Source organism: Musa acuminata, chromosome BXJ3-6, assembly GCF_036884655.1.
Source record: "Musa acuminata AAA Group cultivar baxijiao chromosome BXJ3-6, Cavendish_Baxijiao_AAA, whole genome shotgun sequence".
Lineage (NCBI taxonomy): Eukaryota > Viridiplantae > Streptophyta > Magnoliopsida > Zingiberales > Musaceae > Musa > Musa acuminata.
The window spans coordinates 39,318,149-39,332,203 of record NC_088354.1 but is presented as its reverse complement, the minus strand read 5'-3'; the positions used below and the strand labels follow the sequence as shown (position 1 = coordinate 39,332,203).

The 14,055-nt window shown below is 41.8% G+C and overlaps 2 protein-coding genes across 4 annotated transcripts; both read right to left on the bottom strand.

Moving 5' to 3' along the window:
• Positions 1-780: 780 nt before the first annotated feature.
• LOC135586983 (E3 ubiquitin-protein ligase XB3-like) lies at positions 781-4,260 on the bottom strand. Its single transcript, XM_065155348.1, has 8 exons — positions 3,846-4,260; positions 3,686-3,745; positions 3,499-3,570; positions 3,266-3,387; positions 3,004-3,144; positions 2,785-2,892; positions 2,195-2,453; positions 781-1,490 (listed from the first exon to the last, which is right to left on the bottom strand). The coding sequence occupies exons 1-8, from the start codon at positions 4,026-4,028 to the stop codon at positions 1,098-1,100; spliced, it is 1,338 nt and encodes a 445-aa protein (XP_065011420.1). The 5' UTR covers positions 4,029-4,260; the 3' UTR covers positions 781-1,097.
• Positions 4,261-7,343: 3,083 nt separating this feature from the next.
• Positions 7,344-11,117, bottom strand: LOC103989758 (putative clathrin assembly protein At2g25430). 3 transcript variants are annotated; one of them, XM_065154885.1, is made up of 2 exons: positions 10,790-11,117; positions 7,344-9,773 (listed from the first exon to the last, which is right to left on the bottom strand). In XM_065154885.1, exon 2 carries the CDS (start codon positions 9,530-9,532, stop codon positions 7,604-7,606), a length of 1,929 nt encoding a protein of 642 aa, XP_065010957.1. In that variant the 5' UTR covers positions 9,533-9,773; positions 10,790-11,117; the 3' UTR covers positions 7,344-7,603. The 3 variants fall into 3 exon arrangements, with proteins under 3 accessions (XP_065010957.1, XP_018683451.2, XP_009406985.2); XM_018827906.2 differs by having other exon boundaries at positions 7,344-9,748; XM_009408710.3 differs by having other exon boundaries at positions 7,344-9,684.
• Positions 11,118-14,055: the final 2,938 nt, after the last annotated feature.

Below are 14,055 nucleotides of genomic sequence, written 5' to 3'. Positions count from 1 at the left end.
AATTTTCTTTTTCTATTTAATGTTCTACAAAACCCTGATTAGAGAAGCTGATTGTATATTCCTTAAATATACAGTGTAAAATTATATAGCTAATATATTCAATAAATTTTGGAAAAATAATACATGAAAAATGAAAACGGGTAAATAAAGTTTGAAAAAGAAGAAAAGTTATCAACATCTGTTTACTCCAAGGATAGCAGGTAAGGTTTAAAAGGAGATGGACGACCTCTTAATCCTCACTGTTTCCAAGTCCACGGTCGATTCCACCTTTAATTCAGCTAATATGTATTATCAATGTAGTATCGATCCTTCTTTGCATAATTCGTCTTAATGTCAATCATCCATCTTCTGAAAGAAAGGCTTTAACAAGCAAGCCTACATCACCGTGGCACCGAGAACAAATGATGGAAGGACTACTCCTAGAGTCCAGTACGAGTTGGTGCCTAGGTAAATGTCAGGATCTGCACACTGCCAAAGAAAGAAAAGGACCAAAGCCTAGGCAGACAGGTGGCCCAGCTCTCTAAATAATGGAGTCTTCTTTAGCTTTTCTTTTGGGAGAGTTTTGTTGCCCCTGCACAAGCATCATCACCAAAGATATCAATTGTCCATGTCAACAGACGATGCACAGGTAAAGTTTTGGCATCTTGGCCACAACATGACAGAAGGATGAGAAGATGCTGGCATCTTCTAAAGGGCTGCTCGGCAATGGAGCCCATCCTCACGTCAAGCATATGGAAGCAGTCAAATGATGGCCAACACCAAAAAGACTCTTATAGCGAGTTCTTGAAATACATCAAAGCATTATAATGCAAGATCGACAGGCAAACTCTCATACTTAATGGATAAGAAAAGAACATTGAGAAGCTGTAGTTGTTTATGATGCAGAAACCAGCTGAGTTCTCAGAACCCATCTGCAGTCTCTCCTCACAAAGCAGCATGTAGTACTCCTATCTGACCAAAAGAACCATTGGCTTCAATCATAAAATCGCGAGAGCTTGTTTATTCCTCTTCTCCATTAGGTTTCTGAATATGAGAGTTCACCATGGCCAGCTCAAGATTTCATCAGTGATCCAAAACTTAAGAAACTTCTAACTACCCTATACATCTGAAGGTTTGTCCGCCATATCGTTGCCATCACTGATATGTCCTGAGCCAAGAGTCATCTTTCCGCATGACCCAATAACTGATGATAAGCCTTTGAGACTGCTACTTCCTTCACTGAAGTTTGTAGATCTCCTTGATCTCCTAAGCTTGGAGATGGTGTCCTTGTCTCCCTCATCTTTAACCCTGTTCTTTGCAATCACCAGTCGAGATATGCCGCTGCGGCAGAAAGGGCAGGTTGGTGATGATGAGCACAAACTCATGGAACTCGGCTTATTGTGGCAGCAGAGTGCTAGCATGCAATGAGCACACATCTGGTGCCCACAGTCTTGGACCTTAATAGTACAGACTTGGTCGAAGCAGATATAGCAGAGCTCACTATCACTCTCCTGCAAAAAAGTATTTTTCTTTATGAATTCAAGAACAAATTCATACAGCCAGGAAGCCAGTGAATATTTATCCCAAAATAAATCATTAAACAACAATAAACAGGCCTATTGAGGCCAAATGCCTTTTCAATGGGGAAAACGAAATTGTTATTTTGCAAATGCTAATGTGAGGTCCATCATCAAAAAGGTTAGAGTAAACTTCAGAGGAGTAAAGGATATTAGATAGAGGAATCATGCTGCACTTGGCTTAACTGGGGACATGTACATGTATGCCTAAATGAGTGGTCAAACTATTGTACATATATGAAGTTCTCATCGCAAAAGACAGACATAGCCATTACAAGCATTGCAGATTCAGCTAGGAGGTGCAACATAATGCCAACACCATGTGGCATCTATCAGCATTGCATGCCTGAAGTAGTGAAAATGCATATTTGTTTGCTACAACTTCTCAGCTTGAAGAACATTAGAATTATAGTTCTTGAAGAGCCTACCTTTTTCACCAATATTTGCTTTGTGTGAATGATAATCCCTGATGATGTAATTTCTAAAAGTGACTTTGTTAGCCTTACATCTGTTCGCAAGAAAGGTTAGACATCATTATGATCCTATGTCCATTGTTGTTGTTGCGAGTGTAATTAATAGAGAGGGAGTTCTGATATTCTTTAGAAACCGATAAACTACAAGCAGGAATAGTGGAATACCTCAGGTGTATCATCATCAGTTGATTCATCTGAATGAGTGGGAGATGGCAAGGAATATGCAATCCCCTTCAAGATTTTCTTCTCTCTTTTCCTGTTAGCCACCACCAGAGCTGCCTCTAATAGAGCCTTTGCATCTGGATCAAGTTCACTTATGAACTTCAATGGAGAAGGCCACACCAGAGGTTCCGCCGCTGATGGATTCAGTAAAGCTGCACATGCTCCATGGTTTCGCTTGAGTGCAACAGCATATGGTATTCTCCTGCAGTACCATCAGGGAAGCAAGCCATCTTCACAAGTTATAATTCATGAGACAATTTCGGAAGATTGTGCTAGTTGACTGTTTGAATTTAGCGAGACAAAAGCTAAAAGGTATTAGACTTTGGAATTTTAGTTTTGCTACCACCACTCAGAACGAAAAAATTGAAGTCAGTAAAGAAGAGAAAAAATTGGGGGAAAAGTCTAAAGGCATGGCAAATTTCCTTTAGGAGAAAAGCCAACAGAATAAACCATCATTAGTGTAGCGTGTTTGACTTAAGCTAAGCCCAAAAATGAAAGATCAGGAGCAAAAGGGACAAACAAAGCATTTTCACCCTGATGAATCTCTCTGAAGCCTATTAGCTCCCCAGGCAAGCAATTCACGAACACAATCCAAACTTCCACCCCGAGCCGCCAAGTGCAAAGCTGTGCTCCCAGGGCAACTGCAATAGGGAACCTGTTACGCTCGTAGCTACAGTCTCAACATTCAGACTTCACACCAATTATACAAGTCCGTATAATTCGAGAGGGAGCAATGCAAAATCGAACATTACCAATATCCGCCGGTGGTAGCAGAGACAAGAGCCCCATTGTCTAGCAAAATGTGGACACAATCAGGCTTTGTTTGCCTTGCTGCAAGGTGCAAAGGAGTGGCTCCACTGCTATCTCTCACATTCACAAAACGCCTGAATCCCCTGCAAATGAATTACAAATCGAAGCAGAGGTTTAAAAGAAAAAGAAGATTACCAGAAAGTGCAGGATCTGAAGATCTTGATCCTGCTCAGCAAGAAATAACACGATTTTACAGAAACCTACCACGAATCAGCAACGGTCGCGGATTGAGCAGCTGACAGAATCACCTGAAGACAGTCGGCATAGCCATAATAAGCAGCATGATGCAGGCAGGTCCTTCCGTTTAAAGAATCAAACGTTAAGATCTACCAAATAGAAAGAAGAAAACATCAATTTCGACATCATAACTTAGGATTTCTAACCAATGAGCCCCACGAAAAAGAAAAGAGAGCCAAAAGGCAAGAATCCTGACTCACATTTGCCCCAGCTTCAAGTAGTTTCTGCACGCAGGCGAATTTCCCATGCATCACGGCCAACATCAATGGAGTCTTTGCACGATCAAGGAAATCCCGTAAGAATAAAGACTTTTCCAACTAGATTTCTAGCATGAACAATCAAAGAGGCTGTAGATACGGAAATTTTGCATTTTTATGAACTTATCACCTGTTTATGCCGGTTCACGGTGTCAGGATTGACAGATCGATCCAAAATCATCGACAACACCTACCAACATTCACAAAAGAATCCGAGATCTGATCAAGAAAACACCGACGATGGGAACCAGAGAAGGGGACAACGAGGCTTAAGGAAGCCCGGGGCGCACCTCGACGCGCCCATTGGCGGCGGCGACGTGGAGGGCGGAGAGGCCGTCGTAGATGGTGGTGCGGAAAACCAACGAGGGATCACTCCTGATGAACGATTCCACGGCCCTCAAGTCGCCACCTTGGACAGCAGCGAAGAAGTCGTGGTCATAGCCGGAACAGGCGCAGCTCATCCCCTGGCCCATCCTGCACCCCAACAGTGCGACGAGCTATGGCTTGCCGCCGGCGGATAGGAAGGGGAAGGGAAGCGGGGGGCGAGCGGAAGATGAATGTTGGCAGGCAGTGGCGACGAGTGACAGTGTCTCTTCAAGCTGATTTAAGCTTCAGCTTCCTTTCCCCTGTGCCGTGATCGCTCCCGTCACGGCCACCGGTGTGATTACCTCATCCTCGTTGTTTGAGTTGGATTTTTACGGTCGGATGGCCATCAGAAGAAACTTTTCCTTTTCCAGTACTTCAAACTTTTTCCCATATCTAAATTACAATAAATTCAAGGGCATATATGTTAAGAATTATAGGACGCGCATAAAGGGGACGATATATTACCACATATGGTGGCGTGCATTTCCATATATCGGTCGGCTGACAGGCAACAAATTGAGTATCCTATTGAAGAATGATCCATTCGAACGCGAACTAATCTGAGGAGGTGGCGCATCGAACTGAAGTCCAAGTTCAGGCCAGCAAACACGAGCCCCGGTGGAGTAGCTTGGTTAGGCCATCTGCAATAGTGAATAGAGGGACAAATGACTGTGAGGTAATCAGTGAGGATGGCATTAACATCATTCATGCACATTGGCATCCATCTCAACGCAAGTTTTGAATGCGTTCTGATGTGTCTGTAAAGGTAGAAATCAATTCTCTGAGCAATACATTTTTCTAGCATGTCAGGAGTTTAATCCCCCAATACAACCCATCAAGTTTCAAGTTTAATGCTCGAGGTGTTGGGCAAATGTCGAATGTTTTTAAACTTTAAGATAATAATTTTTAAGTGTAATCCTATCGATTTTTTTTAAAAAATAATTCATATTTTTAAAATAATTATAAAATTTAAAATCATCAAAATATAATGAATCATGAATTTAATATATATTATAATTTATATTTAACTTTTAGTAAATTGTGATTCATTAACTAAGTGGTTGAGGGATTCAATCTGTAAAAGTGGAAGGAAGGAAAATTGATGGAATATTTTTTATTTTTGAAATCTTATCAGACTTTTGTATTTTGAGTTATATAGTTATCTCTTTGAAGAGAGAGAGAGAGAGAGTTTTCATTTGTTTTCTATTTTTTTATCATCTTATTTCACATTATTTGATATCCAAGTCACTCTTAGAGTACTTTTTTTTTTACAACAACAATAAAGGATGATAGGACAAAAGAAAGATACAACTAGATAAAGATGAAAGAGATATATAAATTGAAGCACCGAGAAAACTAGTTGAAAATATTACTATACGTCTTGAATGTAAAAAAACTCATGGTCCTAGAGGCTCGAGTTATGGTTATGCAAGTGATTGATTTGAAAACATGAATCCCTTTTACATCCAAATAAGCTATAGGAGACTCATCCACCAAGAAATTTTTTCATGTAAATAACAACATTAAGATTGACTTGTCGAGTTCTTTTCATGTAAATGACAACATCAAGATTGAATTGTCGAAGTTCCATGGTTGACTTCAACCTGAAGAGTATTTTGAATGGTTTAATACTGATGAGAAATTCTTTGAGTACAAGGAGATATTTGAAAATTAAAAAATAAAATTAATTACTACAAGACTTCGATGTTATATTTCAATATGATGAGACAAGATAGAAGAGATACACCTTCGGAAAGGAAAGATGAAGATTTCATTTCATATTAGGATAATATGAAATCAGGATACTCTGATAATTTTCTTCCATTTGATTATGTTCAAATTTTCTTTTCATAATTTAACAATCTTCAACAATTAGCAAAAAGATCAAAACAATAGAATCTCATGCTACCTTATATTAAATTTATTTATAACTCTATGGCTAATCGTTCTATAAGAAGAGTTTATTTGAGATTATTTATGGTTGTATTTCATTTTCTAAATCTTGCTAAAGTATTTGAATCACCTATATCAAGTTTAAAGAAGAGGATTTCACGAAGAAGTAAAGAAAAATCTCGAAGCTAGCAACTAAGTTTATAAAAAAAAGATCAACAACGTCATGTATTATTTGGATATTTTTGAAAAAAGAATGTTTTCCAAGATGAACTTACAATAAACTCAATAAAAAGAAAATTAATCTTGAGTTTTCAACTAGGCTTACAAGATTGAACTTTATTTTAATGTTCACACTCACTCCACATTTAATATTTAAATTTTATTAGTTTATCATGATAATAACGACAACAACTCATGAATTCTTTTTCGGAAGAATGATGTAGTACATAGTGACTCTCAAGTTCTAAGACAATAAATTTTAAGCTTATAAAAATATAAAATATAATACACCATGAATTTAATATATATTATAATTTATGTTTTACTTTTAGTAAATTTTTAATGTACAAGAAATCTATAATTGGGGGAAGGAATAAAAATTGATGAAACATTCTTATTTTCAAAACCTCATCAAATTTTTATATTTGAGCTATTAACTCATAATTATCTCTTTGAAAAAAGAAATCTTTTTCATTCTCTTATATTTCACTCTTTTTTCTTTTTTTTTTCATCTTGTTTCACATCAAAGATATTTGCTCGTTTTTACACCATCGTGATCAAGTGCATGCCGACAGTGTTTTGCTGCAGTTTGCCTCCAACTCCAAGCAAGCGACGTAAGAATTGACAGAAGACCAGAAAGAGTGACTTGGATTGAGGGTCCATCAAGATCTTGATTTCGCGACAGTCAAGATCAAGACAGTCCGTCTTCATGAAACATGGAAAGCTGGATGATCGGTGTCTCGAGGACTTGGCATCTGCAAGATGTAAAGGCGACATGTTTCTTGTTGGGAAAAATGGGTTTGGTGGTCGGTCCGTCAACAAAGTAGTAGCCTTAGAATATCATTTAATTATCGTTCATCATAATTTTGATCTGTAAGCTTATCAAATCAATAAATACTAAGCATTGCAAGGACGATCTTATTGCAAGCATCTAAACAATATGTTATGTTACCGAATCCATCATGGAGAGGTCATAGATGCTCCACCTCCATTTGGAAATGAAAAGGCATTGGATCATAAGAGGAGCCCCTTTTCACCAAATTAATCGTAGTTAGGTGACAAAGCAAAGTAGCTAAACTTTAATGCAGAAAAGGCTAAGTTGGCCACAACAATATAATTATTATATGGGAAACTCCATGTAAATATCTAAAAATGGTGAATATGGACCATCAAAATGTGTTGCTGTGACGCCCACGTTTCACAAAGGGATCAATCAATTGCCAGCTCAACGACGATTTCAACATGGAATTGTAATTAGTCAGCCCAACGTAAGTCCGGGATTTCTGAGCTGCCTGTTGAGTCAACAGAGGTAGGAAAGAGCATAAGCACAAGTTTCTTATTGCAGCTGCACAGCACAATGACGTATGACTCCGGACAACGTTCACTCGATCAAGAGCTACAGAACATATGCCACCATATGAGACACACTCACAAACCTTGATACATAGACCAAATAATTGTTAATACATATGGTATCAGGGGACGATCGACAGTCGACAAACTGAGCTAAAACAAAACAAAACAAAACAAAACAAAACACAGATTCCAAAGGGAGATCAAGGAACAAGATTCAGTAGGTGGGATAGTAGTATCCACCTGCCGTATTATAGGCTGTTGGCATCCCATATGGCATTGTAGGGTTGGGAATGAAGATGTTGTTGAGCTTGGCTAAACTGGACTGGCCCTGCATGCCATCCTTGGCATATTGCTGCCACAAGACCTGCTCCTGAACCAACAGCTGCTGTTTCTTCTCTACATCTGCCATCTGAACGTAGGAAGGTGGAGGAATGCTAAGGGATGCCACAAATGGGTCCTGCCCAATGGTCTGCACGGTACCATCAGGTGCCGGAAGGGCAAGCACTGGAGCAGCGCCTCGTCCAGGCACAGGCAAGGCCACACTGCTTGCACTCCCTCCATTGATCTGTGCATTCACTTGCTGCCTCACAACCCCTTGGTCATACATGCCATCGAGTAGTAGAGGATCCAGACCGCCACCTAGCGAGGCCTGCTGCTTCGAGAGATTACTAGTTGTCTCAACAAGGACAATCTCCCAGTCCGCTTTTCCAGGTTCTGCTGCAGGTGTTTGCCATGCCGAAGTCACTCCTGAGTCCCCATTGGATGAGGGGAATGCCTCCCATGAACCATTTGCACCACTGCCCGCCACCGGCCCCTGGAAAAGGGCTAACGCGAGCTTGTTCGACTGGTCATCAGTAGATGAGCCATCTTCTCTTAAATCCACCAAGTCAGTTTGTTGCTGCTGTGGCTGCTGCTTGACAGGTTCCACTCCAACCTTAGCGGGCTCTGGCTCCTCTTCCTTGTAATCAGATGGTGCTGGAAGAGCTTTAATGCTGTTCATGTCTTGTTCTGGTTCTCGTTCCCTATCCATCGTGGCTGCAGGAATAGCCTCTCTAGGAGGGCTCTTTGGCCTCCTTGCTCTGTCCCTCGTAAACTCTTCCAGTGTCTCCAGAAGCTTTTCAGTAATGCGCTGCACCTCTGGGTACTCCGATGACCTGGCCACCCCCGTGTCCTTGCACCAGGCATAGAAGGTACATAACTCATCAATCTGCTTTGCAGCACTAGCATAGGCCTCAAACGATTTGACACAGTCAGCGTAATCCATGTCAAAGAAGCGGTCAAGAAGGACCGCTAGTATCTCGCATATGTCAGCATAGAGCTGGAAGCTCTCCCTGACAATAGGGTAGAGAGCAATGAGGATCATCCTGCTGAACTTTGCATTACCTGTGGGGCGGCAGGCAAGGAAGCGATCAAGCAGCTGCTGAAAATGGTGCATCCTCCCCAGCACCCTCTCTGGCCTCATGTCCCGGAAGGGTGTTGGCGGTTTCTTATCTTCCCCGTTCTGTCGTTCATCATACCCAGCACCGCCATCACGCGGAGGGTATGAGTATGAGGACCTCCCATAATTCCCATGGGCATAAGGATCATGATCTCCATAATCAGATCGATTTGGTGGGGGTGATCTCCAGCGATCTGTTGTGGACTCATTCGAGCGGCTGTTGCCACCACCTTGTTTCCTTTCATATACCATACACTCTAGACGTTGATCCAAATAAAGAGCATAGGTGCGAACAAAGGCAGAGTGATCCCAGGAATTAGAGTGTGCCTCATCACGAAAATCAGACATGTTAAGCAGACGGGTTCCCCTTCGGGTTGCATAGAGAATCTCATGTTGGAATGCAGGGTCCCCATCAACCAGAAGACGATGGACGAGCACGAGTGCCTTGACTGCCACGACCCAGTCACGAGTTTTACCAAGCCGCTTTGACACAGTAGCAATGCAGGCACTGACGTAACCTCTGGAGTAGGATGTCATGCTCAGGATCTCCCTGAGGTACTTCTCATTAGCAGGCTCATCATCATGACTGGTTGCCTTCACGATTGCCACATCGAGTTCAGGGGCCATGTTACTGGAAACCTTGGCCAGGCCAATGCTGGTCTGGTCCTTGACAGTTCCCAGAGCCTTCCTAATGCTGGGTGCCATTTCTTTTCTCTTCCGAAGCACCTTCTGCCAACTCCGTTAGTCAACTGGTTACTTGCTTCTGAGGAGTTGAATATACTAGCTTAATTGCTGTGCCCTTTCAGTCTCAGCGGTAGCAGAAGGATTCCCTGGATGAGCTATACCAGAAGGCCAATCTGACTCACAAAGCCAAAACGAGACAGCCAATAAGCAATATAACATGATGCCGCTGGTTGGGATCTGTTATGTACAGGTCACAATGGTTCTGATAATTCACAATGTTGGAGGAGTAGATAAGGCAAGAGGGAAAGTGAACGAGTCAAACATCACTGGGAAGTAAATAGGAAACTGTATACATAAATATACAGTGACATGTACAAATAAATTATCATTTAACACATCAATAGCTTGAACATGTACAAAAATAATCATAAAATTCTAAGTTCAAAAAATTCTTTGATGTCTGAAAAGAACGTGATGCAACCCGTCTAAAATTAGATCAAGTCACGATCTACCATGTGCAAACAGCATCGTGCAGGTTGAAGATCAAAATTTTAAAGTCATCGCCTTTGAATTTAATTTGGTTTTCCAAGTCGTTGAAGCCTGGAAAAGCCCACGGCATAAAGTTAGAAACTTCATGGCAATCAGGGTAGCACGAGTGCTCTTCTTTGGTTTGGAGGTCCCTATCAAACTTATGACTGCACCGAGAACCATTTAACACCACACAAGTTTTGATTCTTCGATGATCCCTTTATACACAAGCTTTAGTAAACATTCTGAAGGTAACACGATGACCAGCTTGAGATCGTAACAATTTTTAACCCAAAAGATGGAAATTCTTAGAACTTAGATTTGCTGATAAAACGATTATAACACAACATATTGTTAAATTTATGGTCGGACGCAATTAAGAGTACTGACAATTCGTCAAACAGTTAAAATTCATCTAACAGTTTTGTCACAAGGAATCCATAAAGCATCACTTATTGCAAGGGAGTTGGACTCCAAGCATGTTACGGCCATTTTCATGGGAACAGATGCAGAATTCATTGAGATCTACAGAAACTTAGGCAGGGATAAGGAATCGGCCCAAGCTTTTAAAAAAATGGAGCTCAGGAGCAATTCTCTCCACTGATGTTCCACAAGAAGTGGGCGGCAGCCTTTAGATCGAAAAAAATGAAGAGAAAAAATGGAAATGACAGACCTCAAACATTCCAAAAACCGGCAGATCCACAAGATGATGATAAATCCAATCAAATAACAGAACCAAAAGCAAATCACCTGATTAAAACACACGAGTCGATCCTCCTCCGCCAAGCTCGCCCTCTGACACACCGATGCACTAGCTCACGCACCGATCTGCCTCCGATCTACGCGCCTTGCCCACGGATCTCTCAATCCTCGACCCTGTTGACGAACGGAAGAACCAGAGAAGAGGGCGAGGCAAGAGGGAGGCGCTCCTCGTCTTCCCCCTTTGTCCTCTTCTTCGTCTCCTCTTTTGTGGAGAAAGATCTCGGAGATGGCAGCGTCGGATCGCGCGAGAGATCTCGGCCGATATGTTCGTCGGGAGCGGCGGCACGCGAGTATGCGGCAACTAAATAAGCAAGCAGAGAAGGTGATCATAAGCCAGGATAAGAAATAGAGGTCTTATTGGTACTTACCAAAATACATGTGCCCCACTCACTCCATCCGCCGACTTCTGTTCTGACACGGCTCCGAAGTGGGCTTGAAGTTCCAGGGTCCCACAGCATGAGGTCCTCGAGAAGCCGCCACGTCACAGAAGAAACTCTTGGGTGATCATTTCATCTGAGTCGGTCCGAGACATCAACGCTTCAGAGTGGCGGTGTCCCACGTAATGGCATAAAGTTCGTATGCGGGAAAATATCCACCGTCGGTGCTGCGAGCGATGCCGCATAGGAAGGTGGGTGGCGAGTCGACTCGGAAGCGGGCGTTGGATTACAGGCGGGTTTGACGTGGCTGCGAACCAACCGAGAAGAGACACGACAAATCGTGGGATTAATAAATCAGTCAGCGGGTCAAACCCCACCGTAACGGGGACAACGATGCAACGAGGAAAACGACTCGGCGCTGACGCCGTTTATGGAGTGGTTGTGCGGGTGATGAAAACTAATAATAATAATAATAATAATAATATTCTTATCTGAAATAAAATTACTAGGTAAAAAATACATAGGTTTTTACGAATAATTTATAAATCTATATATTTGTGGATAAAGATAAATGATGCTTTTGACGGTGAGTTCCAAATGGACCTACATGACCTTTTTGTGATTAGCTGTGGTATACCAATGGCCAACCCGGTGTCCAAGCTCGGTTGACCTGAAACCATTCGGTTTGTCCTCAGTGCGCAACACTAGCTGGTACAGAATCCACGGAATTGACCACATCATGTGCTCTGTCTGAGCAATTGTACCCGAGATGGGACACCCAACAATTTTCCCCTCGGAGTTTTGATTGGACAAAGTCAAGGAACCTCGTCTTTTGGTGCAGTCAAGATGACAGATGCATTAACCATGGAGTCCGGTCTTCGTATTCAACCTTCTTTTACGTGAGTAAGAGAGAGAGAGAGAGAGAGAGAGTTGAAAAGTCATTTTCGATCATCGAAGCATTTACAGGATTCCTTTCATTGAACATACGATCTGATCGACCCGTTGACGCTTCCGGTTCCTCGGGCATTTGAACCACCATGGAATTTGCTCGTGTGGAGTGGCCTCCCACTTCTCCTTCTGCTCCATCGCGGGAGTGGCAGATGGGTTGACCCAGAAGACTACATTTGCTCGGAATTGTCAGCCAGCCATACAAATGCACATATAATTCAAGCTCACCGTCAATTGCGTGATGACTTTTGAAGGTTCCGACACCAACTCACGAGATATATAATTCAAGTTCAAGCTCACAGTCAACATTGCATAGAGGTCCGAGTTCCTACACGATGCACACACACTGCTTGTCCCTCGTTTGCTTTTGCCTTCTTCGTTTTCTCATCTCTCTCGCGTTTCCTACTACTTCCAGACCTTGCCCTTAGACAACTAAACCTATGAAGGCTTCTCTCGTTTCTTCTTCTTCTTCTGCATTTATTTGTCCATGGCTTCATACTACTTTATTCTCTCATAGGCCAAGACGAGAAGGGTAGACGGCCTTGGTCTTTGGGAAAGCGACGAGAATCCGGATTTCCTGGGGCATGGACCCCTTGGACAGATAGGTTCTGGAGTTGTGGCTCTTTCGCCCTTGTCGTTTCCTTTTCCTCATCGTTACTGGTTTTCTCTTTCTTTCCTAGCCTTCCTTCGACGTTTCAGGGCGTGTCTGCTGCATGCTCTTCGACGACTGGTCTTGGCCTTTGGTGTTTCTAGCGAAGTGTACAAATTTTAGTGAGATCTGGGTTCTTTTTTGCTTTGCTCTATAGCACAGTCAAACATGCGGATAAACTTGTGTGAGGCTAAATATTTGTTATTTTCTTCGTTCTATAGCACAGTCAACAGCATGCTGCACAGATAAAGTGGGTTGTCTCCTCCTTTTTGCATGTGTGTGGATGTTCATGGATCCATGAATGCACATGCGCATAGGTTGGGATAAATACGATCCGTACTATTGTTCGACTAAATACAGCACATCGCAGTCAATTCATGAGGTTAAAACAGCCTCCTCTGAATTGCTGATGCAAAGAAAACTATTGAGATGATAAGAAATCCAAAGACATCAATGCATCGAAACACACTCAACGTTATGGAAATCATAATAAGATTTGACGAGAGAGAGAGAGAGAGAGAGATTATTATTCGCCAGAATATAACACTTCTGAATGTAGATTCAACAGTTGGGAAATCACAAGGCGGTGAAAACCAATGAAATAAAATTGATGATTTTTATCTAGACGGGGAAGTTAAACGAACAAATTTCTTCTACGGAGCAATCAATTCAAGTTGTCAAACTCCAAACAAGAAATTGAAGACGATGACATACAGCATGGGAGGAATACTGGTCAAAAGTTGTTCTACCTGGCAGTCTCTTAAAAGATGAGAACTAATGCTTACTGCTGAATGGAATCATACCTAAGTGCAGAAAAGGCTTCCGTTGAAGACTTTGTCTCTGTAAGCGAAGTATATAGTAAATCTAGAAGTTGCAAGAACAGCCGATTTAATCGAAGTTTTACTGAAAACAGAGATGATCTAAGTGTTGAAGTGGAAACAATTAGAAGATAGATGAAGTGATGGTAATCCCTGTCTTTTCCATAAATTAAAAGCTCTACGAGCGGTGTAAATCTTTGTTCATGCGCATGTGAAATGTTATACTTTCATGTCATTGCATCATAGAAGATTATTTTCACTTGTCTAATCATTTGAAGAAAAAGTCAAAAACAAATGGCTTCTCATCAGTAATGTGAACAACGAACTAGAAGACACTGTGAGACACATAAGATGAGATACGTCGTATGCATCAGTTTCTAACATCAGATTTTACGAGTCAGAGATATCATTTTCCGACGACTCGATCGTCAAATTTCTATAACCATAGTGTAAGACAAAACA

What these genes read in the sequence shown, in the direction of transcription:
- LOC135586983 (XM_065155348.1), bottom strand. Translation starts at nt 4,028, where the DNA reads ATGGGCCAGGGGATGAGCTGCGCCTGTTCCGGCTATGACCACGACTTC. An exon ending in GCGACCGTTGCTGATTCGTG is followed by an intron (nt 3,145 to 3,265) that starts GTAGGTTTCTGT and finishes ATTCATTTGCAG; the next exon opens with GGGATTCAGGCGTTTTGTGA. An exon ending in CTTCAGAGAGATTCATCAGG is followed by an intron (nt 2,454 to 2,784) that starts GTGAAAATGCTT and finishes ATGGTACTGCAG; the next exon opens with GAGAATACCATATGCTGTTG.
- LOC103989758 (XM_065154885.1), bottom strand. Translation starts at nt 9,532, where the DNA reads ATGGCACCCAGCATTAGGAAGGCTCTGGGAACTGTCAAGGACCAGACC.